General features: G+C 37.2%; 1 protein-coding gene across 10 annotated transcripts in view; it reads right to left on the bottom strand.

Moving 5' to 3' along the window:
* Positions 1 to 2,696: 2,696 nt before the first annotated feature.
* Positions 2,697 to 25,018, bottom strand: part of LOC129928735 (uncharacterized) — an 84,529-nt gene continuing 62,207 nt past the window's right edge. For all 10 annotated transcript variants that reach the window (XM_056044501.1, XM_056044500.1, XM_056044502.1 and 7 more), the window contains exons 3-7: positions 11,149 to 11,242; positions 9,610 to 9,707; positions 8,198 to 8,318; positions 7,176 to 7,297; positions 2,697 to 6,043 (exon numbers count right to left, since the gene is read on the bottom strand). In XM_056044501.1, the coding sequence (XP_055900476.1) occupies positions 5,961 to 6,043; positions 7,176 to 7,297; positions 8,198 to 8,318; positions 9,610 to 9,707; positions 11,149 to 11,242 (518 nt within the window). In that variant the 3' untranslated portion in view covers positions 2,697 to 5,960. The remainder of the gene's footprint in view (positions 6,044 to 7,175; positions 7,298 to 8,197; positions 8,319 to 9,609; positions 9,708 to 11,148; positions 11,243 to 25,018) is intronic.

Genomic DNA, 25,018 nt, shown 5'->3' with positions numbered 1-25,018 from the left:
ATAAAAACACTTTTAAGTTGTATGTTGATGAAAAACTGGCCACCAGCAAGTCGAATTGCCAAAGGTTTCAATGCTCAAGAAAGAAATCCGTTGAGCAAAATGTAAAAATTAAATACGGTTTCGCCAATTACCGAACACAACAATAACAGAAAAGGGCAGAGCAAATGTCAGTTCAACAAGAAACTCGGGATCTTGCGGCAGTTAGTGTTACCAGACCAGCCATGACAAGCAAATCAAAGTTTTTTTTTTTTGTTTTTTTTTTTTTAAGAGCAGAGTTTGAAGGTACCATCGTCAAGAACGAAGTCATATGTTATAGAAATAACGGCATCTAGGAACTCAACGTATTTCTGTTCTATCTAGGTGTACTATTAGTATCGCCACTAAATGCAGTACTTTAAATAATTACGACAGTCAAATCATACAATTCACTTTTTCTTTCAGCAATTACTCCCCCTCCCCAACCACGTATTTATATATAATATATATACATGTATAACATATATTCATATCGAGGGGAGGTTACTCCTAATATGTCCCACTTGCTCAATAAATGCAAATCGTTTCCCTTTTTATAGGCCTGTGTCATGCAGGCATTATTGTACCCTGTCTGGAATGAGGTGTAATTTGACGTCATTTTGAGATGCAGCTTTGCAGCGAGGTGAATAATTGCCATTACAAGGTAGACACCATCCTTCTGAGACAGGGGCGTCGCGTTCATGATTTGGACCCGAGGCCAAAATTTTGCCTACTCCTTTACCTATTTTACGCATTTTAATTCAGATCACTTTTAAAAAATATGTATTTTATAACTATCTTTTTTTTTCACTAAAAATATTTTAAAGAGACTAATTCATTTCGTTATTAGGATCATCACAATGGTGCCATGTTAGTGAGGGTACCATACATGAGAGTTTTATAATATGAATTTGGACATAGACTTAGGCTCTCCCAAACATAGGGCGGTAACCTCACCCCCACAGAGATTGATCACAAGTGACATTCTAGCAAGTGTCTTCAGATTTTAGGTCTTCTAAGAAAGTGCGACGCCATGTTTAACAGGGAGGGCTCTTTAGCATGATATGGGCTTTATGGACCGTCTTTGGGGAACATGTTTCACTATCTATCTATCTATCTATCTATCTATCTATCTATCTATCTATCTATCTATCTATCTATCTATCTATCTATCTATCTATCTACCTATCTATTTTACCACCACAAAAGAGATACAAGACACCGATGGCAAAGACAAACAGACACAAACACTCTTTTGTTCCCCTGGCAATCAAATCATTAAATAAGAACACTCTGGTATAAACTTTGTCACATGTAAATTATGAGTGAGTCTGGTGTGAATGTACACTTTGGTTTCTTATAGTTATAATGTTTTTTGTTTGGTGTAATGCACACATTGTAAGACAAATTTCCATACGGACAATAAAGATTATTAATATTATTATCTATCTATCTTCATAGATTCTTATATTATATATATATATATATATATATATATATATATATATATATATATATATATATATATATATATATATATATAAAGCCTTTTCCTTTCTTTTTTGCTCCTTAGAAATACCATAGGCGGAGTGCCCCTTCCCATCCGACACTACGCCACGCCACGCCACTGCTGACAATTTGAAAGCAATCATGACATGGTAGGCATTAGAAGTATTCCCTAGACAATAAAAAAAAAAAAGGAAATCGTCTGAAATCTTCAGAACTGCAGACGACGTTAACATGATCTTGGCAGTTTTTTTGGAGGGAAAGATTTGAAGCAGTCTCGAGATCGATGGTAATGGGGCATTTCGCTTTGAAGACAATCTGACTAGAGTTAGTGATAAAGTTGATAGATTGTTTCTCCGTGGAAGGATCACTGTTTCTGCCACAATAACCTCAACAACGTAAATCTGCTCCCATAAATCTATAGCCTATGGAAATAATAAAAAATAAATTGTATGTATTTATTGGTATGTATTTATTGTTTTTGTTAGCTATACTTACCAAAGCAGTGGTTCTCAAGGTGGAGGCTTTCTGTAGAATTTTTTTTTTGGGAGTAGTTGGGTTTAAAACAAATGTTGCTAATGACGGTTATAGCAGTGTTTTTTTTTTTTTTTTTTTTTGTAGCTAAACTCACCACAGCAGCGGTTCTCAAGATAGAGATTTTCTGCAGACCTTTTTAGGGGAGGGGGTTTCAAACAAATGTTACTAATGACGGATTGTGGTGTGTTTTTTTTCCTGGGAACTACATTCACCAAAACAAGGGTTCTCAAGATAGAGACTTTCTGCAGAATTTTTTTTTTGCTAATGACGGATGTAGCATTGTGGTATATTTAGTAAACAGAAAAAAGAACCGAGAAAGGAGATTTATATTTGTGCATTGAGATGTAAACCCATCGGGTACTTAGAAAAACAAATGTTGTGAAACAGGCTATATCGAAGTACAAGTTCTGAATTCAAGTATAAATGCATAGGTCAGTGAATATATGGGTCAGTGAATACACAAATCAGATGTGTATGTAGAAAAATGAATGAGTGGTTTTGGCATAGACATATATTTATTTATGTCTATGGGTTTTGGTTTCAATTTAACTACCTGCCAACTAACACAAAATGGATTTTAAAATTGTATGCATTATATACAAATAAATACATTAACATATTTAAATACAATTCTAGAATTTAAGAAACGTCAACAAAATTTTATTTATTTTTAACATTATGATTGAATAAAACATGCAATAAATTATTCACCGATAACAAGTTTACTATTTGTTTGTTTTTGAAGTTTTCTTGTATTCCAGAATGTTTAGTACATTATGAGAGGGCTGGTAGCGGGATGGATTCCTACTCGGAAACGACACAATCAGCCGGCCATCCATTGTAGTTATACATAACACAAAAAGAAAGTATCCATACATAGTTAATAGTAGTTATATTCCAGTATAACAAATATTACATTCCTACATATTTAATAGCTATATTCAACTATAACAAATTGCATTTATCCATACATAGTTAATAGTAGATATATCCCGGTATAACAAAGTTCATTCATACATAGTTAACAGTGGTTACATCCCAGTATAACAAAGATTACATTCATACATATTTAATAGTAGCTATATTCCAGTATAACAAACTGCATTTATTTATACATTGTTAATAGTAGTTTTATCGCGGTATAACAAAGTTCATTCATACATAGTTATTAGTAGTTATATCCAGGTATAACAAAGTTCATCCATACATAGTTATTAGTAGTTATATCCAGGTATAACAAAGTTCATCCATACATAGCTATTAGTAGTTATATCCAGGTATAACAAAGTTCATCCATACATAGTTACTAGTAGTTATATCAAGGCAGAACAAAGTTCATCCATACATAGTTACTAGTAGTTATATTCAGGTAGAACAAAGTTCATCCATACATAGTTATTAGTAGTTATATCCAGGTATAACAAAGTTCATCCATACATAGTTATTAGTAGTTATATCCAGGTATAACAAAGTTCATCCATACATAGTTACTAGTAGTTATATCAAGGTAGAACAAAGATCGCATTCATCCATACATAGTTAATGACCGCTGTATACAACAATACTTTGATTAGTCCATGAATACTAAACCGTAGTTCAATATAACACAGATTGCACTTATCTAGAAATAGTTGATTGTAGATGGATGTAACAGAGAAGGCATTCATCCGTCAATAGGGAATTATTGGCATGGATTAATACATTGGAATTAGCATACACATATGAAACTTATGCCTTTTAGGCTATATATACAACATATACAATGTATATAGACAAGGCCGGATTTAAATAAGTGGAGTCCCCAGGGCTGGATTTTTGTGGATGTCCCTACACTTTTCAAAAGTTTTAATAAAGATTCACTTATGCCCCACTTATGAATAAAAATAATACCTATATCTAATAGCGTTATACATAATATTATATAAGTATTTTAATTTAAAAAAGTGTATATTTGTTTAGTTTGTAGAGAGTGAGGTAGAAGGATATATATTTCATCTCTTTTGTGGAGTCCCCAGGGTAGTAGCCTCGCATTCACTTCCTTAAATCCGGCCCTGCATATAGACTACATTCAGATATTCACCAATCCTTTAAATTTGCGTACATTTCTGTGCTGTATGTTTGATTGTGTTATAGAGTTACAAACTATGAGGCTCCATATGTGATGGCACCCTATCAGACATTCAGAAGCACTATCGCATCGTGACTGCCATGTCCAAGAATCAATAGAGTGGCGAAAGTTTTCATCTCAGCGTATCTATCTATATATATAATTCTCTTCATGTCTCAACAGTTTAGACAAGAAGTAAAGGAAAGATCACTCTTTTCTGCAAGTCGGACTAGAGTTACCATACGAAAAAAAAAGAGGGGAGGGAGAACAAGTAGTATTCACCCGTCACAAAATAACAGGGCCGGACTTAACCGTTGTGACCAAGAAGTCATGGTAAGATCATTCTTTTTTAATTTCTACCCCACATAGTTTTTGCGGCGAAAAAAAGAGGGGGGGGGGAATGAGAACAAGTAATCTACTCTGTATTCACCAGTCACTAAATAGCAGGGCCGGATTTAACCATTGTGGGTCCCTATGCGAAACGGAATTCGCGGGGCCCAGTTTGGGTAGGGATACGGATTATAAGTGAAAATTGAGAGTTAATATTAGAAAATACATTCATCTTAGCATTTTATTCATTCTTTACTACGTATAGAATTACTTTACGAGCCTTGCGTGAAGTCATACAGTATATCATAATAATTCTGTTTCCTACATAGATCACACTCAAAGCAAGAATTACCAAATGTTTCAATCTATCTACGAGAATTGTTAACATCAATTAATTCTTCATTAGTTTGAGGCGCGAGAAGCTTCTTTCACCAGATTCCAAAATTTCGGAATAATGCCGTTTTTATTTATCGCGCGTAGGATTGTCGTTTTCCATATTGAATAGGTTGCAGTATGCTACGCCGCCGGTCGACTAATTTAATATATTCATCTCAAAATCTTCTGATATGGCTGCGAAAAAAGGGGTGATTACTATGACGCCGTCATGGTTGTGCCCCTTTCTGTACCCTACTTTCTGTACTGTACTTTCTGTACCCTCAGACCTCCAAGATTTTGATTGGCCCTTAACTATGTTGCGATCATTTAGGGAAAAACTAAATACCGAGCTTAACCGGTGAGAATGCTGGTAAATGGTTCAGTACCGAAAAATAAATAGCTCAACATTTGCTGGCTGAATTAAATGATGTGAAAGATGTCATTGTGCACACGCATTCTTATCAAAGACATCATATGGCAAGGTCAAGACAGGTGTCACGACGCATGATGCCCTTAAACTAAGGCCCAGGAATGTGCCCCCTGGGAGCATCTTTCTCTCTCGAAGCAGAGCGAGAGCAATCGTTATAGAAGGCCTCACCACTGACCTGTGACGTTGCAACCTATGGGCAGTGGAGACCAAAAGCGTGTTGCCAGATCGTACAGTCGTCGCAACGAGCTATTGGTCTCAAATGCCTACAGATTGCAACGTTGCAGATCGGTGTTCGGGCTTTTTATGACGATTGGTCTCACTAACTCGCGATCCACCTTGCATGGTAGATACATTACAGCCCCGGGCAGAGGGAGGAGCCCCATTTCAATCACTTTTATTATACATTATAAAACATCTTAATAGACTCCAACATACGAATGTGCAGTTGTATACATCTGTTCAAGAAACAATTCATCGTGACACATTAATTCGACTACGAAGTATTTTAAGCAATGAGAATGAATAACTCAATGAGTAAATAAATGAAAGGGTAAATAAATATTTAGCAAGAGTCAAAGGAAGCAAGATAGACAGACGAGCAAAGACCAGCATAGAAAGAATTGTATAACCTAATTAATTAAAAGTTAAATAGATCAATTATCACATTAGCTCTAATAAGAGGAACAAGGGTAGTAAGAATGTGAATATCGTCCATACTGTCTGGTAAGACTTGTTCAAGTCACCTGAGAAATAAAAAAGAAATAAATTAGTTAGTTTCAAAATTGTGACAAAAATAAAAAGAGAAGAGAAAGTGAGTGCAAGAATACAAAGAGTAAAGAGAAGAGAAAGTGAGTGCAAGAATATAAAGAGTAAAGAGAAAGTGAGTGCAAGAATATAAAGAGTAAAGAGAAGAGAAAGTGAGTGCAAGAATACAAAGAGTAAAGAGAAGAGAAAGTGAGTGCAAGAATATAAAGAGTAAAGAGAAAGTGAGTGCAAGAATACAAAGAGTAAAGAGAAGAGAAAGTGAGTGCAAGAATACAAAGAGTAAAGAGAAGAGAAAGTGAGTGCAAGAATATAAAGAGTAAAGAGAAAGTGAGTGCAAGAATATAAAGAGTAAAGAGAAGAGAAAGTGAGTGCAAGAATACAAAGAGTAAAGAGAAAGTTAGTACAAGAATACATAAGGTAAAGAGAAAGTGAGTGCAAGAATACAAAGAGTAAAGAGAAGAGAAAGTGAGTGCAAGAATACAAAGAGTAAAGAGAAGAGAAAGTGAGTGCAAGAATATAAAGAGTAAAGAGAAAGTTAGTGCAAGAATACAAATAGTAAAGAGAAAGTTAGTACAAGAATACATAAGGTAAAGAGAAAGTGAGTACAAGAATACAAAGAGTAAAGAGAAGAGAAAGTGAGTGCAAGAATACAAAGAGTAAAGAGAAGAGAAAGTGAGTGCAAGAATATAAAGAGTAAAGAGAAAGTTAGTGCAAGAATACAAAGAGTAAAGAGAAGAGAAAGTGAGTGCAAGAATACAAAGAGTAAATAGAAGAGAAAGTGAGTGCAAGAATACAAAGAGTAAAGAGAAAGTTAGTACAAGAATACATAAGGTAAAGAGAGAGTTAGTATAAGAATACAAAGAGTAAAGAGAAAGTTAATGCAAGAATACAAAGAGTAAAGAGAAAGTTAGTACATAAATACATAGGGTAAAGAGAAAGTTAGTACAAGAATACATAAGGTAAAGAGAAGAGAAGGTTAATAGATGAATACATAAAGTGAAGAGAAAAATACGAAGAACCAACAGAAATGAAAGTTAGTACACGAAAAGAAAGAGAAGAGTTAGCTCGTGAATAAATAAATAGAACAAAGAGAAGTGAAACTAAACCTACATCTAAATTGGTTCCTTAGATACATCAAATAGTTTGATATCGGCTCTGTCTCTTTCCTGCTCTTATCTTGACAATGATTGCTGAGGGCGTCCTCCATACATTGGATCACACCTGGAGCTAACCTGCAGGTCAAAGATTGAAATCATGAACAGGAAATAGGGGTCAATCTGATCATATCAATGAAATGAGAATAATAGAAATTATTTTGCCGTCTTATATTTTCTAGCCTATTCCTTTTATTAGCTGGTTCATGGAATAAATAAATATTTTAGAACAATTTTAATTATGATTTATTTTATGTTAAATTTTAAACAAGTTTTTAATTCCGTATATGTACAGTCATTGGCAAAAACAAACCCCATTTGGGCAGCTGTTTGAGACAAACATCCATAAAAAAAAGCTAAAAGATTCTAGAAATAAAGAATCACCCTTTGGGTCAGGATTTTGTGATTTTGTCATCACAAAAGAGATACAAGACACCGATAGCAAAAACAGACACAGAAACTCTTTTGTTCCCCTGGCAATCAAATCATTAAATAGAAACTATGTAACATAATAACCTTTTTACATGTAAATTATGTCTGGTGTGAATATAGTCATAATGTATTCTGAAAGGGACATTAAACATACACTACGGTCTTCGCCATGCTCTAAGGAACATTTATGCAAAGTTTTATCACTATTGGTCAAAGTTTTTTTATTTTTATTCGGGACATCCATCCATCCATCCATCCATCCAGCCATGTATACATACATACATACATACATACATACATACATACATACATACATACATACATACATACATACATACATACATACATACATACAAACACCTTACTTTTTGCTTTAAACTATAAATAATCTATACATTATGACTAAATGGAAAACCAGCACTGGATTTCTTTGCGATTTATATCGATTATACCAACTGGTCTACAATTACTGAACAACAATCACTAACATATATATATACCGACCTGCTTACACTGACCTACATATTCTGAACAACATATACTGACCTACAGAGCTCTTTTTGGGCTTCAGGTTTTCCTTGTAGCGCCTTAAAGCTTGAAGTGAGGCAGCTGGTGAATGCGTCTGAACAGGACGTACTGTAGCTCCTGAAGTTTGCATGGCGTTTGCCTGTAATTCAGCACCTAGCTTATTAAATTTGCCTCAAACTTATCAAAATAATAATAATAATAATAATAATAAGTATAACATAGGCACTATTAGTAGGCCCAAATTATTCGTTTTCACTCGATGTCTCTCTTGTTTGTTCTATTCAACTAATTGCCCGTTGTCTTCATTACAACTTATTTAATGGGGACACAAAGTAGCAGACCTACCCCCCCGCCGGTTTGACTGAGTAACTCCCCTATGAGTAAGCCCCCCCCCCCTCCTCCTGCAGAGGTTTGAACTAGGACGAAATAATCTTCAATTAGGAAGAAAAGTCGGAAACTCATAAGCAGACGACACCAGCAAAAAAAAAGCCAGCACAATAAATTTCACAGGGTAGCCACAATGCCTAGCACAATGCCTACGATAGGGTAGCCACAATGCCTAAGATAGTGGAACCACAATGGATTCAAGAGGTTAACTATAATAAATTCGACTGTAAGCCACAATGCTTTCAACATGATAGTAAAACTGCCTTCGACAGGGTAGCCACAATATTTGACAGGGTATCCACAGTGTATTCAACAGGGTAATCAAAATGTATTCGGTAAGGTATCCATGTATTCGACAGGGTAGCGACAATGTATTCGACAGGGTAGCGACAATGTAATCGACAGGGTAGCCACAATTATTCGACAGGGTAGCCACAATGTATTCGCAGGGTAGTCAAAATGTATTCGACTGGGTAGCCACAATGGACTTGAGCTCGAATCCCGACTCAAACAGTGTTGTGCTAAACGCAGTACGGAAACCTTCTCCCAGATAACCCCTTCCCCCCACTGGTCAACAAAAGAAACTTGACCATAGCGCACAGCTAACGCTGTAATCACGAGAGTTGCGCTATATAAAAGCAATTAATAATAATAAAAAATAACGATTCTCACTAGGGTCACTATGACATAAGTTCTGGGTGATACAGACAGATGACATAGAGGAAGAAATAGGTAGCATGTCGTTCCATGAAGTCGCAAACAGAGAGGAAGAAATAGGTAGCATGTCGTTCCATGAAGTCGCAAACAGAGAGGAAGAAATAGGTAGCATGTCGTTCCATGAAGTCGCAAACAGAGAGGAAGAAATAGGTAGCATGTCGTTCCATGAAGTCGCAAACAGAGAGGAAGAAATAGGTAGCATGTCGTTCCATGAAGTCGCAAACAGAGAGGAAGAAATAGGTAGCATGTCGTTCCATGAAGTCGCAAACAGAGAGGAAGAAATAGGTAGCATGTCGTTCCATGAAGTCGACAGTTGACGTACTTACATTTCAGGGATTCATGCTTCATACGTAGTTTCTCTTTTCTTGCATCAGGACAGAAAGGTACATACTTTGACAGGCATTCCTCGTAGTTCATGACGTGCCTAAATATAGAGACACAAACGAGAACAAACTCACTGACATATATATAATATATATATATATATATATATATATATATATATATATATATATATATATATATATATATATATATATATTGGCGTCGCAAAAGGGTTAACTATTGGCTCAGCTGACACACACGTGAAACACTCAGGTCAGCGGGGCCATGGACAAGGGACAGTACTGCGATTACACGATTACACGCAAATATGAGCAATGTTATGGTCATGTGATCGAAAGCCTGCGTGTACGAGTGACAGTGTGTAGGAAAGGGGCAGTTCAAGACCGGAGAGCGTCAAGACCGGGACTGTTAGTCGGCCATGAAGTCGGTCCTGGTTGAGTCCTCAGGTGTTGATGTACAAGTCCAGAAAGAGAGACAGTAGAGTTTTGTACGGTGATGTACAGAGTGACATTTTAGTTGTTGATGTGTTTGATGCCAATTGTCTAGTATTGGCTGTTATCTTCTTATTCACTCATTATTAAAGTACCAGATTATTTGGAGCCTTGTTGTCAAGTTCTTGATGTGTTGATGTATTGTGTTGTGTCTAGCAGTGTTTACAGAAGGCCTGATTAGGAAGAGAGATCGTAACAATATATATATATACATAGATCACAAAAATCAAACATACACAAAAACTATTTTGTTCTTTTGGCAATTAAATTGTTGAACGAATTGTAAATTGCTGTTGTAAATTTCGCATGTAAAGTTAAAGAGGAACTGGGGTATAAACGTATATCTTGTGTGCTATTGTACAAATTGTTTGCTCTAATTATGTTGAAAATGAACCAGTATTCACTGTATACCACTGCCAGGGTCGAGTTTTGCTAAAGAGAAACAAAATTCATTGTAGTCTCCCTTTATCAGTTTCCTCCGAGGAAAGTTCTGGTGATGTGGCCTTGAAGGTATCTGTGAGATCAGTTGTCATTATCCTTTCGGTTGATACAACGATGGGGTATATTGTCATTTTAGATAACTTCCATAAACGCTTAATCTCCAAACCTAGGTTCTTTGTTTTTCCAACTCAGTTTTTCTTTAATTATGAGACAGTGCCACAGTCACAGTGGTACGGCGATGTCAATAATGGTTGAGACCTTTTTCTTTTTTATCAATGAACAGCAGATCAGGGCTATTAAAATCTACCGTTTCGTAAGTAAAAATATAATAAGTGATCCGTAGACTCGAGAACCTCTTGTGGGGAAAATTTGTAATAAGGAGAAGTATTCTTATCAATCAAATTGTGTGTCAAAGCCAAGTGCTGGTGTATTAGCTTTGCAACTTGGTTATGGTGACCTAGGTAGGCTGAATCTGACAGGGCTGAACATCCTGCCATTATGAGTTCCATTGACTCATATATTATTATTATCATCACATATAACCATATAACCCTATCTAAAGCTATCTCTAACTTATCAGTGACTCACGTGCAGAGTTTCTCCATATTGTTGGAACCGGAAGTCGCTCTGATGTCATCAGTGTTGCACAAGCTAACCTTCTTGCATAATTTGTCATCGTGACCTGACAAAAAAAACAACAACAAACAAACAAAACATTATGTTTAGAAAAAAAAAGAAAAAAAAAGAAGAATACATTATTAAACAATACACAAACAAACAAAAAAAAGCAAATAGCAAGGGCATTTTATGGAGAAATGAGGGGGTCAAAGAAATCACCTCACTTTTAATGCAGATACTCATCAAAGAAAATGTTTTAATTACCTAGTAAAAGATCTGCAGCGGCTTGATATTAAAAACTACATCAAAGCGAGCATCGATTTAAAAATTGAAATGAGCGAAATGTATATAAATAGCAACGATGAGTTTGTACAAGTTATTTCCCATGACTCACAATTAGTTAAATGGCTACATACTGCACTTTTACCTGCGCTACCCTCGGGGGTTAAGTGAATATTGAATTTCATTCTCAGATATCGGTTAGTAGTGTAATACTAATGCTAGAAACATTTGAGTTTTTACTGTTTATAAGAGGAGAAAGGGAAGCAATCCAGTGCCATAATTTTTTTTTGCCTCATTTGTCTCCCTTTTATTTCTGCTGGACACTTTCCCCCCCCCCCCTCTCCCGATCGATAACAAGCCGCGAGTACTAGAAACTAGCTGAGATTGTTTTGGTAATAAGTAAATATTGAGCCGTTTCTTCTTACCAGGTATCAGCAGACGATACTAAATTAAATTTAGGCATACGTTTTTATCTTTTCGGCATGGCATGTGAGTTTTGTAATATAATACAACTGTGTTTCTCAACATTTTGTTTTAAGATAACGCCCCCCCCCCCCCACCTTTTTAAACAAAAGTAGTACGTTCGCCCCCCTCCCCCCCCCCCCCCCCCATTCCCTTAGACATCTTTGAGCGCGATGTTTTTGTATTATGAACTGCAGGAATGCATGCTACTGGCGTACACATCGCACGCTTCATATTACAAAAAAAATCTCAGGTAAAATAAAGACAAAGATGTGAAAGACCTAGACCTCGGTGTGAGACACAGTCCAGGTGCATGCTATGCAAGAAAAGTGCACCTTGTTGCAGAAGATTTTCGCGAAAATGGCGCAAAAGGTACTCTACGAATATGAAAAAAATTCTCCTTATCTAATAATTGTATTGCAGGCGCTGTGGCTGAGAGGTAAAGCGCTTGGCTTCCGAACCGGGGACTGGGGTTCAAATCCTGGTGAAGACTGGGATTTTTAATTTCGGGATATTCGGGCGCCTCTGAGTCCACCCAGATCTAATGTTGGGGAAAAGTAAAAGGCGGTTGGTCGTTGTGCTGGCCACCTGATGCCTTCGTCAACCCTAGGCCACAGAAACAGATGACCTTTACATCGTCTGCCCTTGGACCTGAAAAGGGGGACTTTACTTTTTTAAAAAATAATTGTATTAAGTAAACATTCGTAATAACGTCGTGTTTGCTCGATCTATGAATTTGTAAAGAGAATGCATCTACAAAGAAATTTGATACACATAATAACAAAATAACAAAATAAAATACTGGCCCCACTCGCTAGGGACAGCGGGATGTATGAGAAATGGGACACTTTGTCCATAACTGCAGAACAACTTTTCAATGTATCACGATAGAAATATGAGACGAATGACTTTAGGATTGGTTTAGTCAACTCCGGGATCAAGTGGCTAATAAGTTGTTCTAGGTGTTAATGGGTTACAATAAGTCATAAAGTCTAATAGTTTTTTAAACAAATGTACGATCAAGTGACATGAATCTCACGGGCTTAGATTGATGTGGCAGCTGGCAGTGCCAATGTCAAGTGACAATTTATTCCATCACTTATGTGTTATGTCAGTTCAGGAATAAAAAGACACGAAAACAGACTCACTGAAGAAAAATTGACAAGAATTCATAGACTAACTGAACAAAAATTCATAGACTCACTTAATAAGAATTGACAGAATCAATGAAAAAGAATTGACAGACTCAATGAAAAAGAATTGACAGACTCAATGAAGAAGAATTGACAGACTCATTCGACTATAATTGACAGACTCAATGAAAAAGAATTGACAGACTCAATGAAGAAGAATTGACAGACTCATTCGACTATAATTGACAGACTCATTCGACAAGAATTGACAGACTCAATGAAGTAGAATTGACAGACTCATTCGACAATAATTGACAGACTCATTCGACAATAATTGACAGACTCATTCGACAAGAATGGAAAGACTCATTCGACAAGAATGGACAGACTCCTTCTACAAGAATGGACAGACTCCTTCTACAAGAATGGACAGACTTATTCGACAAGAATGGACAGACTCATTCGACAAGAATGGACATACTCATACAATAATTGACAGACTCAATGAAAAAGAATTGACATACTCATTCGACAATAATTGACAGACTCATTCGACAATAATTGACATACTCATTCGACAATAATTGACATACTCAATGAAGAAGAATTGACATACTCATTCGACAATAATTGACAGACTCATTCGACAATAATTGACATACTCATTCGACAATAATTGACATACTCAATGAAGAAGAATTGACAGACTCATTCGACAAGAATGGACAGGCTCACATGTACACTTTTGAAAAAGAAATGTCTTATTTCCCAACTCTCTCTTATTTCCCAACTCTCTCTTATTTCTGTTGAACTTTGACTGACTTCTACGCCCTCTACACTGAAGTTCTGCCTAGACGTCTCATAAAGATAACGCCCCACTATTTCTAACCCACTCCGCTCTCTCATCTGTCTCTCAATTGAATTCACACCTTTCATTCCTTTATGTCAGTTTGAATTCACACCTTTTATTCCTTTATGTCAGTTTGAATTCACACCTTTCATTCCTTTGTGTCAGTTTGAATTCACACCTTTCATTCCTTTGTGTCAGTTTGAATTCACACCTTTTATTTCTATGTGTCAGTTTTAATTCACACCTTTCATTCCTTTGGGTCAGTTTGAATTCACACCTTTTATTTCTATGTGTCAGTTTTAATTCACACCTTTCATTCCTTTGTGTCAGTTTTAATTCACACCTTTCATTCCTTTGGGTCAGTTTGAATTCACACCTTTTATTTCTATGTGTCAGTTTTAATTCACACCTTTCATTCCTTTGTGTCAGTTTTAATTCACACCTTTCATTCCTTTGGGTCAGTTTGAATGCACACCTTTCATTTCTATGTGTCAGTTTTCAAAGACTAATTAAAAACAACATTAATTCCATTTTTTTTTTCAGACTAAAACAAAACAAAAACTAATTGTACACGAACTAATCTGAAATAGACATTTTTCTGGAGTAATTTGAGAACACTATTTTTCTTGACATCAGTTGGAGATAATTTCACACTCAAAATAAATCACAGAATTATTGTTTTGTTTTTTTTACGATCCTGTTTACGTTCTTTAAGTAATAAAACTCAGTAAGAGAAAGAAGAGAAATGGATACGAAGAAATGTGGTGGTGAAGTGAAACCTATAGTAAAAATGCAAAAAAAAAAAAAATATTGCAGTCTGGAAGTGACACATCTTTAAAAGGGGGTGGGGGGGGGGATTGAGTTTTGGTAGGCCTACAATTTGTTACTAGGAGGGAGGGGGTTAAAACGTGTTTTTTTTCTCGTTACTTTATAAAAGAAAAAAAAAAGTTCCCTTTACGGTGCTAGCAAAGTTCCAATTATGAGGATAATGATGATGATAACATTTCATGAAATGTGAGCTTTAAGTCATTCCTGACCACGTGACTCGTGTATCACGTGGAGAAACAAGATGGGGGGGGGTATCATTATTTGACTAAACATTACACATTTTACTTTTAAAATATTAGCATTTATTTTCTTGCCAAAACGTTGCAAAAATGTCCCTATCGATAATAGGTTGTCCCGGATTTTTTTTTTAATGAAAAGCAAATTAACTGATATTGTTACTTTTATATTACATATAATTTCTTGCTTAAACAAAGCCAAAAAAAAAAAAAAAACAACTCATTATCGAAAGTAGAATTTTATTAATGCTAAATGATTGTTTAAAATCGCTCTTTCGACTTACACATTACATTAAACTTTCTTACCAAAACATCGCAAAAGATTAACTATCGATAATATGTTGTTCCGAATTTTTATTAAAAAAACAACAACAAATAAATGGCAAATAATGGTTGGAAATAGCTCTTTTGACATATATTACATTTAATTTTAATTTCCAAAAACGTAACAAAAATGGTATTATTGATAAAATGTTGTTCCGGATTTTTTGTGAAAAGTAAATTTATACCAAATGATTATCTGAAATTGATATTCTAGCTCATATTACAATTAATTTTCTTGCTAAAATGCGGTAGAAAAATCATTATCGCAAGTATGTTATTCTGGACGTATTAATAATGTACGCTCCAGAATGGGTGGTCAGATATGAGCACAATCTGAGTTCCTTTAAAATCGAAGAAAGCTGTAGATGACAATGCAGCTCTGCAATTAGGGTACGGGTAAAATAGGGTCTTAAAAACTGTAGTGTCTGCATATGCCGCCGTTTTGTTCATGTCTGCTGCCTGCTCTCCACTTTGCCTCGTAGCTTTAAACACTGACCTATACTTCACGCTGAGAGGAGCCATCATTGCACTCAGAACAGTTTTGAACACTTGGGATTGTAAGAAAGTGGAATCAAGGGTCAAGAGTTCGGTTGTGTATATCTAGGACTTGTGTATTTTATCCGATTGGACCCCATGATGACCTGCTAACTATCGTAAAAAAACGCAAGCTAAAAATTTATGGCCATATTACAGGACCTTTTTTCAGGGAACAGTACCAGGAAAATGAAGAAGAGGCAGACAGAGAAAGCGATGGGAGGATAACATAAAGGAGTGGACGAGCCTGCCATTGAGGGAGGTTCAATGTAAGGCAAAAGACAGAGTTGAATGGTCGACGAATCTTACATGGTGCCTCAACGGTCCAACAGACTAAGTAATGAAAACTATTCCACCCTACATTTTTTTTTCGGTGGACTAAATAATGGAAGTATTGATGTTTTACAAAAGGTATATGATAATTTGTTTGTGTGTGTGTGTGTGTGCACTTTTTAGCAATGCCGAATCAAAATTTCTAAGCTCTTCTGTTTGTAGAACAAAATATGTTTGATATGTAGGAAGTATTGAGCCCTCACTCTATACCTTTAAAATTCTTTAAAAAAAACAACAACTAAATGTGTAATTAAATTAAGGGTAATAAAAGAGATAGGATACGAAGATCAACTGCTACGTATTGAGGTATTGTCCATTTTGTTTTATTTCGTTGGCAACAGTCAAGTTCAATTTAGTGCCAGGCATATCGGGAACATTTCCAGTAACTAACCAGTCCGTCACTGGCCTATAAAGCTGTTATCCAAACTCTCTAGTTTCACACCCACTCACTGTGTTCACTCCACTCACTGCTCACACTTTCTGTTCATTCCTTCTTCTGACCCCCCCCCAACCCTTTTAATTTATTCCACCCCCTCCCACCCCACATCTACAGCCTCCATCAGACCTGAGAAATCCCTATTCTAATGTCAACACCAAAAGTGATCTAATGTCAACTCCTCCGGCAGAACGATGGCGTCTGGAGCCAGGGCGCCATTCACCTACCCTTCACATCACGCACTTCATTCACTAGCGGCCACTCTCTTTTCCCCTCCCCGTCATGGATACCCTCCTTTCCATATTGACCAGAGCCTGAAGACCTATTCAGATCCTGCCGTGAGCAGCACTAGACCTGAGATGACCTCATTTTAAAAAAAAACAACTGAACTGGACCATGGAACGTTTCTTAGAAATAAAAAAAATCCAACAAAAACAAAACAAAAAAAAAAAACTCATTCATTTAAGAATTTAAATCTAATTGTTTTCTGACATTGAAATAATAATGCTTGAAGTAAATGGTAGAACGTGCAGAAGTTTTGGTATTGCGCATGTCCCAACAGGGCGCGTGCTGAAAAGCTTTATCTTGACCTAGATTTTCCTTTTTGGTAGGACTGTCAAAGGAAAAATGTCTTTTCTTTAATTAAGATTTAGTTGTTAGTGAAAAGCCGATGTAAAGTATACTAGTCGACCGGCGGCGTAGCATACGCCGCTATTTTGCAGGGCCGGCCTTAGGTGACCGCAGTGGGCTACGCACTTATGCGACCGCAGTGGGCCCCGCACTTTCGTAGGACCCGCGCTAATTCTAGGTGTATAAATTAATAAATTAAACCATTGTTTAACTTATAACAGATTTCCCGCGGCCTCCTGTCGATTTACCAGGAGCTCCTGGAAATCTCATGAAATTGCAAAATATACGAAAAAGTCCTGGAAATCTCCGGAAATTAATAAAATCTTTAGAAAACTTATACAAATCTCCTGAAATATATAAACAAAAATTGTCATTTTGGGGTGTCATTCAATATGGAAAACGACAATCCTAAGCGCGATAAATAAAACAACGGCATTATCCCTTAATTTTGGAATCTGGTTAAAGAAGCTTCTCTGTTAGTACTAAGTAAATCTCTAATTTCTATAATAGGTCCAGTTCTTGCCTCATTATTATGGAGTGCGTGTGTGTGTAAGTGTATTTCTTTGCTGACGGTGGGAAGAGGTTAGATATTGGTTGTGAATGACGCAAGAGAAGCGGCAATGTCGTCAGCTGTCTTAGGTAGGGCAGACGACTCCAGAACGCCAGACTGATGTTTTTGTTGTGAGTTAGATTCTGTTCAGAATACCAATTTATATTACTACTAAAGTCTGATACATTGATTTCATTTCTGAACTGATGTTGTTATTAAATTTTTATTCCCTTTGTTAACAAAAGAAATTATTTCAAGTTTTACAAGTTAAGATGTAATGCGCCTACTGTGGTTTAGTTGTCTACCAGCAGTTTGGGGCTACAAGCCAACGACCGTCACCCACACTCTAATCATAACTGTATCACTCCTAGCGATAATGATCCCACATGCCTATTAGAGACTATCATTTATGGCGTAGACTGCCGTAGACTCTATATATTGCAAGCTGTATCCGGCGTACGCGTCAATAAGCTGTGTTGTTGTTTTTTTAAACGTTATTTCATGTGCGCACTTTTCGGCACTACAGAATCCAGATTTTTTTTTTCTAAGCCCTTCCGTTTGTAGTTCGATTTGTAATTTCTTGAGTTGGCAACATTGACGTTCTATTTACCGTCCTTGACATTGTTTAGTTTATCGTAAAAATCCAAAATATGGAGTGTTTCAATGTTAACGAAACAATGTCAAGGCCACCCCTTCTTACGATTGTCCACTATGCGGCGACCTCCAACTGTAAAAATCCTCAGCCTAGGTAACAGTACTTTTGATAATGTTCTAAAACAATTCATGTAATGTAATTATTTCTATGCATTGCCAAAGTTTTATCACGAAACAATGGCATTATCGTCTTAAAATAAATATTTCTCTTTATGATTATGTTATAGATAGGCTAAATAAAATTGCATCCTTTTGACATGCATTTATTTACTATTCTATTTCTTATTCACCATTTTTATGTTGCATACTTCTGAAAATATTTAAAACAAAAACAAACCTCCATTAGTGGGAATGCCATTATCAATAGTATTAGGCGACCCCTGGCAAATCGTCATTCGACTCCCAAAGGGGTCGCGATCCACAGGTTGAGAACCCCTGGGATACACCAAAAAGCTCGCTATTTATAGCTTTTGCGCCGCCATGTCTGAAAATCTCCACTACCTCTTACTACCCAGTTGTGCTTCTCTTCACTTCTCTCTAGTTGTAATCATTCCTTAAAGTCTTGACTCAAGTCTCTCCAGTCTCCACTTACAGTCAGCTCAAGGGGAGAAAAAAAAACATATTTCGATTTTTCCATTACGGTAATTTTCGTTTATGGATTTCTTACTTTTAAGTAAACGTCAGTCTTGAGGAGTTCGGATTTATTCATAAACGTGTAAACCATGCTTAGAAAGATTAAATATCTATGAAAACATAAACGTACAATCGGCGATATGGTCTGCAGTCATTGCTATCCCAGTAAAGAAAGTTCTGACACCAGATGTTAGCTATAGCTTAGGAACGAAATACGCCATGATTAGCTTTAAAAAAAAAATAAAAGCAAGCGCAACCCCCCCCCCCCCCCCAAAGGGTTTAGACAGCCGAGCAAGAGGCCAGGTTGCTAGTGTGACGATAACTGTTTTAGTGCCAATTTCGTGACGATATAGTGATTGTGGTTACAATACAATTCTTACTTCCCTTTAGGTATATTCAACGGCACAAACAGAATCGCTTGCCGGGGGAAATATAAAATGAGCTGTTGGAGATATTCATGCAAGGCGACTAATCTATAAATAGCCCTTTATTTTTGGTGCATCCGGTGTATGAATAAAGGAAGTGTTGTTAAACTAGGTTATTTTTGAAGCTCTATGATAACATTCGTGCCCTCATAGCACTGAAGAGTCAAATGTTCTAAGCACCTCTGTTTTAAGGAAGTTGACTAAGAGGATGCTAAGAGACATTGACTAGGGTAATGCTAAAAGGTGCTTGCTAGGACGGGACTGAGAGGCGTTGAATAAGACGGTACTGAGAGGCGTTGACTTGGACGGTACTGAGAGGCGCTGACTTGAACGGTACCGAGAGGCGTTGACTTGGACGGTACTGAGAGGTGCTGACTTGAACGGTACCGAGAGGCGTTGATTTGGACGGTACTGAGAGGCGCTGACTTGGACGGTACTGAGAGGCGCTGACTTGGACGGTACTGAGAGGCGTTGACTTGAACGGTTCTGAGAGGCGTTGACTTGAACGGTACTGAGAGGCGTTGACTTGGACGGTACTGAGAGGCGCTGACTTGGACGGTTCTGAGAGGCGCTGACATGGACGGTACTGAGAGGCGTTGACTTGGACGGTACTGAGAGGCGTTGATTTGGACGGTACTGAGAGGCGCTGACTTGGACGGTACCGAGAGGCGTTAACTTGGACGGTACTGAGAGGCGCTGACTTGAACGGTACCGAGAGGAGCTGACTTGGACGGTACTGAGAGGCGTTGACTTGGACGGTATCGAGAGGCGCTGACTTGGACGGTACTGAGAGGCGTTGACTTGGACGGTACTGAGAGGCGTTGACTTGGACGGTACCGAGAGGATTGTGTCATAAAAGCTGTGAAAACTCTGGCTAGCTAATGCTACGTATGAGTGTAAGGAACCCATCGACTCAATTGTACTGCGTTATAAACTGACCATAGTGACCAGAACGAATGCTGAGTCGTTGAAGCCAGAACGTTAAGGGAACGTGTGTTTGTGTAGCTTACAATTATCTACTTTATTCTCCATGTAAAATTCCAGCTCCCTCTCTTTCTCTCTCTTTCTCTCTTTCTCTCTCCCTATCGCTTTCTCTCCTTTTCTCTCTTTCCCCCCTCTCTCTGTTTCTCACCTTCCCTCTCTCTCTTTCTTTCTCTTTCCCTCTCTTTCACTCCCCCCCCTCTCTCTCTCTCGATTCCTCCTCTTGCTCTAAATGTCTAAGACTCTTGTCCTTTCAAGACGCTCTTCAAATCTGGACGTCGTAGAACTGACGTGAGTATCTCTTGAGATTCCGTAGAACTGAAGACTTCCTACAAGTTCAATAACTCTGTGCTCTTTAACTTTTGCCCTTTGAACTTAACTATTACTCTTTGAAGATATTTACACTAATCTTGACCCATTTCATGAATTAAAATTAAATTTTTAGTTAAAATATAAATTATTTTGTTTACATTACCCTAGCCTACATATATTAAAAGGGATTTGGTTCTGTTTTCTTGTGTTTGAGTAAGCGCCCTAGAAACCTAGCTAACCTATGAATGTATTATTGTATATTCAAATCAAATCGAAGTAAGATCACAAGATGTCTAGTTTTGGGTCAGTGTATACGTCGAAATATTTACACTTTTAAAGGGTATGGAAAATTAAGTTGACATTCGTGATTTAGTCTAACCGTTGAGGCTATTCGTGCTTTGATATCCTTCAACAAGTCTTTATAGACGTCCCTTTGTCGATATGTCCAAAGGGATGTTGATATGGTCTGTAAAGGTGCGGTGGTCCAAGAAAATACATATACGAGTTCATGCTTGATGATAATAGTGAGTTGTCCACTTTAAAAAAAATGTGTATATAAATGTTATTTAACATGTGTCTGTTAGTCCGATCTATGGGACAGATGATGTAAAGGTCATATGTTGCAATGGCCCACGGTCAACTAGGCTGTCATGTAGCCAATACAACGACCTACCGACTCTACTTTTCCCCAACTAATGCCAGGTACCATTAGAGCTGTACTCAGAGGCGCACTAAAGATCCTGAAATTAAAAAACCCAGTCTTCACTAGGATTCGAACCCGGGACCCACGGTTAGGAAGCCAAGCGGTTTACCACTTAGTCGATGCGCCTCCATCAGTCCTACTAGAGTGTGTCAATCTCTCTCTCTCTCTCTCTTTCTCTCTCTCTCTCTTTCTCTCTCTCTGAATGATAATTTGTGTTTCTTTCCATTTTTCTCATTCCTACTAGATGGTTGGAAGTAACAAGTCAATAGTCTGGAAATTCCTGAGACTGGCATTGAAGAGAACAGAGATAATAATGTCGTGGGTTCGATCCCCAAACTTGCTAACTCTATTTTAATAACGATCTGATCTGATCCGATCAGACCAATCCGATCTGATTAATGATGATCCGATCCTATTTGATTCGATCTGATCAGATTTTATTTGAACATAAAAATAGGAACTTAAAAAAAACAACATTATATTTACTTATTTATTGCTGTCTGATGGTTCATAGTTTACGTCTCAACATTTCAAAGTAAGTTTTTTTGTTTTTCTCTTTTTGTAGTTGTACGTCAGGGGGTGGCCAACATTTTTAGCCCAGGTGCCACATACAGTGTCCACACGTTTGTCACGGGACGCAACGTCACAAACAATAAATCTCGAATTCAGCTATGGATCAGAGCTTTTGTTTTTTTTTTCTTTGCGGTTTCATTAGGCTATGCACAGTGGGAGAGATGTTTTAAGGGGGCGGGCCCGGAAATGGCTTGCGGGCCGTGGTTTGGGCATGTCTAATGTAAATCGATCAATGCTGTGTTTGAATGTTCTCGGGCGTAGAGCTCAAGTACCTGATTCCAAGTTGACCCAAGTAGCCCTTGAGTTGATTGTTCATCTCCAAGGCCTTCCCTACCAGATTTCATCACAAAAGAAGCCATTTTTAGTTCGGAATAAAAATCATTTTCGCTTATTGTCAAAATTTCGCTCAAGAACTCTCGACACCTTTTCACGCTAGTACTGCCACGTAGTGTTCAGATTTAGCGATACTGATTTAATTTATTCTGTAACACAAACGTACGTACACGTGAGTTCAGAGAGAAAAAAAAAATTACACACCAACCTCTTGCAGTTGAAAGCTGTCAACATTTAAAACCAAAATATTTCGGTACAATTGTGATAGGCCCAATTAATATCTTTAACAACTTTTTTGAAATTGCAAGTCCCAGTTTTTCAAGTGACGCCTGCCAGATAAAAAGAAAATTACGCGCGCCCCACGGACTAGTGGGTCAAGGGATGCTCTGAGAGCCAAGCGTTTTCCAGTAAGATATGCCAATTCCTCCTACTGGCGCAAAACCTCCTTTAGTTAAGAAGCGCAGTACAAATAAAGCTCATTTAAAATGGGGGTGTACACGCCGATACTGAGATGTAAGAAAGACAGTGAGACTATAGAATCGCATTGGCAAAGACGCAGTGAAATGTGTTCTCTTAAAGGAGCGTAATCAATCTTAAACCAGTCGCCTCTTGCAAAAAAAAACGGTAGGATATGTTCTAATTAGAAGATGAAATTGACTAAAGCCGTTTTTTCGATTAATTATGAAATGGCATATATAAGTACAATGCAAAACAATACAATGTTCTGAGAAAAAAAAGGACCACCTTCGCGCCTTCCCTCCCCCTTGTCAGCACACGTCCCATAGAGTGAGAAAAGTTAGAATGACCTGTTGGGAACAAAATTTAAATCACGTTGGATACTAAATGTATACAATGCCGGTACGAAAAAAAACAAAAAAAAAAACTTGGCAAATATTTTTCCTTAGTTTTTAATAGATGGGAGGGATCTGTAAAAATTTGAGAGGAAACAAAGGGTGACAATCTTAATAGTGTTGACATGACCGCGTAAGGTGTATTGGTTTGATCTCTTGTGTTGAAATTTCTGCGTTCAAATATTTGATGATAAGAAACAAAAAAATGTGTTTTCTTACGAAAATAACTCTCTTACGATTTGGCTAAATGTGGCGCGGCTTTTAATCTCTACCTAACGCAAATTATTTCACCAAATTTACCTTTTTTTTAAAAAAAAATATAGTGATAGTCTAGAAAGAGAAGATGGAGGCGCTGTGGCGAGCGATAAAGCTTCCCAACCGGTGGTCCCGGGTTCGAATCCTGGTGAAGACTGGGATTTTTAATTTCGGGATCTTTGGGCGCCTCTGAGTCCACCCATCTCTAATAGGTACCTGACATTAGTTGGGGAAAAGTAAAGGCGGTTGGTCGTTGTGCTGGCCACATGACAACCTCGTTAACCGTAGGCCACAGAATCAGATGACCTTTACATCATCTGCCCTATAGACCACAAGGTCTGAAAGGGGGAACTTAACTTTACTATAAAGAGAAGATAATCCATTTACGGAGTTACGATACATTGAAGTCTCAGGATTTAGTAAAAATTCTATTCCGCAATCAAGTAGGCCCATCACTGCCAGTTAACTAGAGGCTCTTACTCCGTAAAGTTATTAAGTGATCGTTAACGGAAATAGCGTTTTTTGTTAACGGAATTAACAACGTTTTTGATAACGGAAATGAAACAGAAACAAAAATGACAAAATAAGATCGGAGACACAATAACGTAGTAAAAATGAAACAAAACCAAAAAAAAAACGATCTCATACTAAAAAAAAAAACTTTTTTTCAGGAATCGTGAAAATAAAAAGTAAAAATTGAATTAGAAACTGAATCTGAAGCAGACCATGTTGATAAAAATATCAGACTAAAACCAGGAGTGACCTCATGGAAGCAGATCATAAGGTGAACTGGAACTATTTTCATCAAATGTATTTTTTTATGTTACGACAATGAATGAAAATATGTTTTTTAATCAATGCAAGAGAATAAAAAATACTTATAGTTTCAACATATACTTATAAGTCTGCTGAGCTTATGGTACGCACCAGCGCACTGTTCAACACAAGTGATGTGCAGATATGGAGACGAGAAAGGAGAGACCATAGACATAAATAAATATAGACTGGAAAAAGGAAGTAACTTCATGTAACTTGAAAACATGTATATCTATTGTATTCGGATTTCCGAAATATGAAAAGTTGCATGATCTTCATTCTTAGAGATTAAACAAAACTACACTGCCTCCTTATTTACAATATATATAGGTGTGTGGCTGAAATAGATATGAATACTGAACTTTTATACTGCTCATAAATACTGTATAATAAAGTACACAAAATTGCAAGTCACAAATTTTCGTTTCATAAAACTCTTTAATTGTCCAGTCTATATTTATTTATGTCTATGGGAGAGACCCAGTGGATATCGGCTTAGTGAATGGAGAAACAGAACTTGAACTTGGTTCGATCCACCCAGAGTGAAGTGAACAGAGGAACGTCGCCAGTCGACAAGTCAGCAGGTGAAAAGCAGCGTTGTCTGGTCAGAATATTGTCTGGGAAACTGTGCAAGGGTCGTTGCTGCTAGTGGAAGACATTCCTGTTAGTTTATGTTGACTACCGTTCTCGAGACAACCAGGAGATT

The sequence above is a fragment of the Biomphalaria glabrata genome, chromosome 10 (assembly GCF_947242115.1).
Source record: "Biomphalaria glabrata chromosome 10, xgBioGlab47.1, whole genome shotgun sequence".
In the NCBI taxonomy this organism is placed as follows: domain Eukaryota; kingdom Metazoa; phylum Mollusca; class Gastropoda; family Planorbidae; genus Biomphalaria; species Biomphalaria glabrata.
This window is presented reverse-complemented; position numbering and strand designations above follow the sequence as displayed.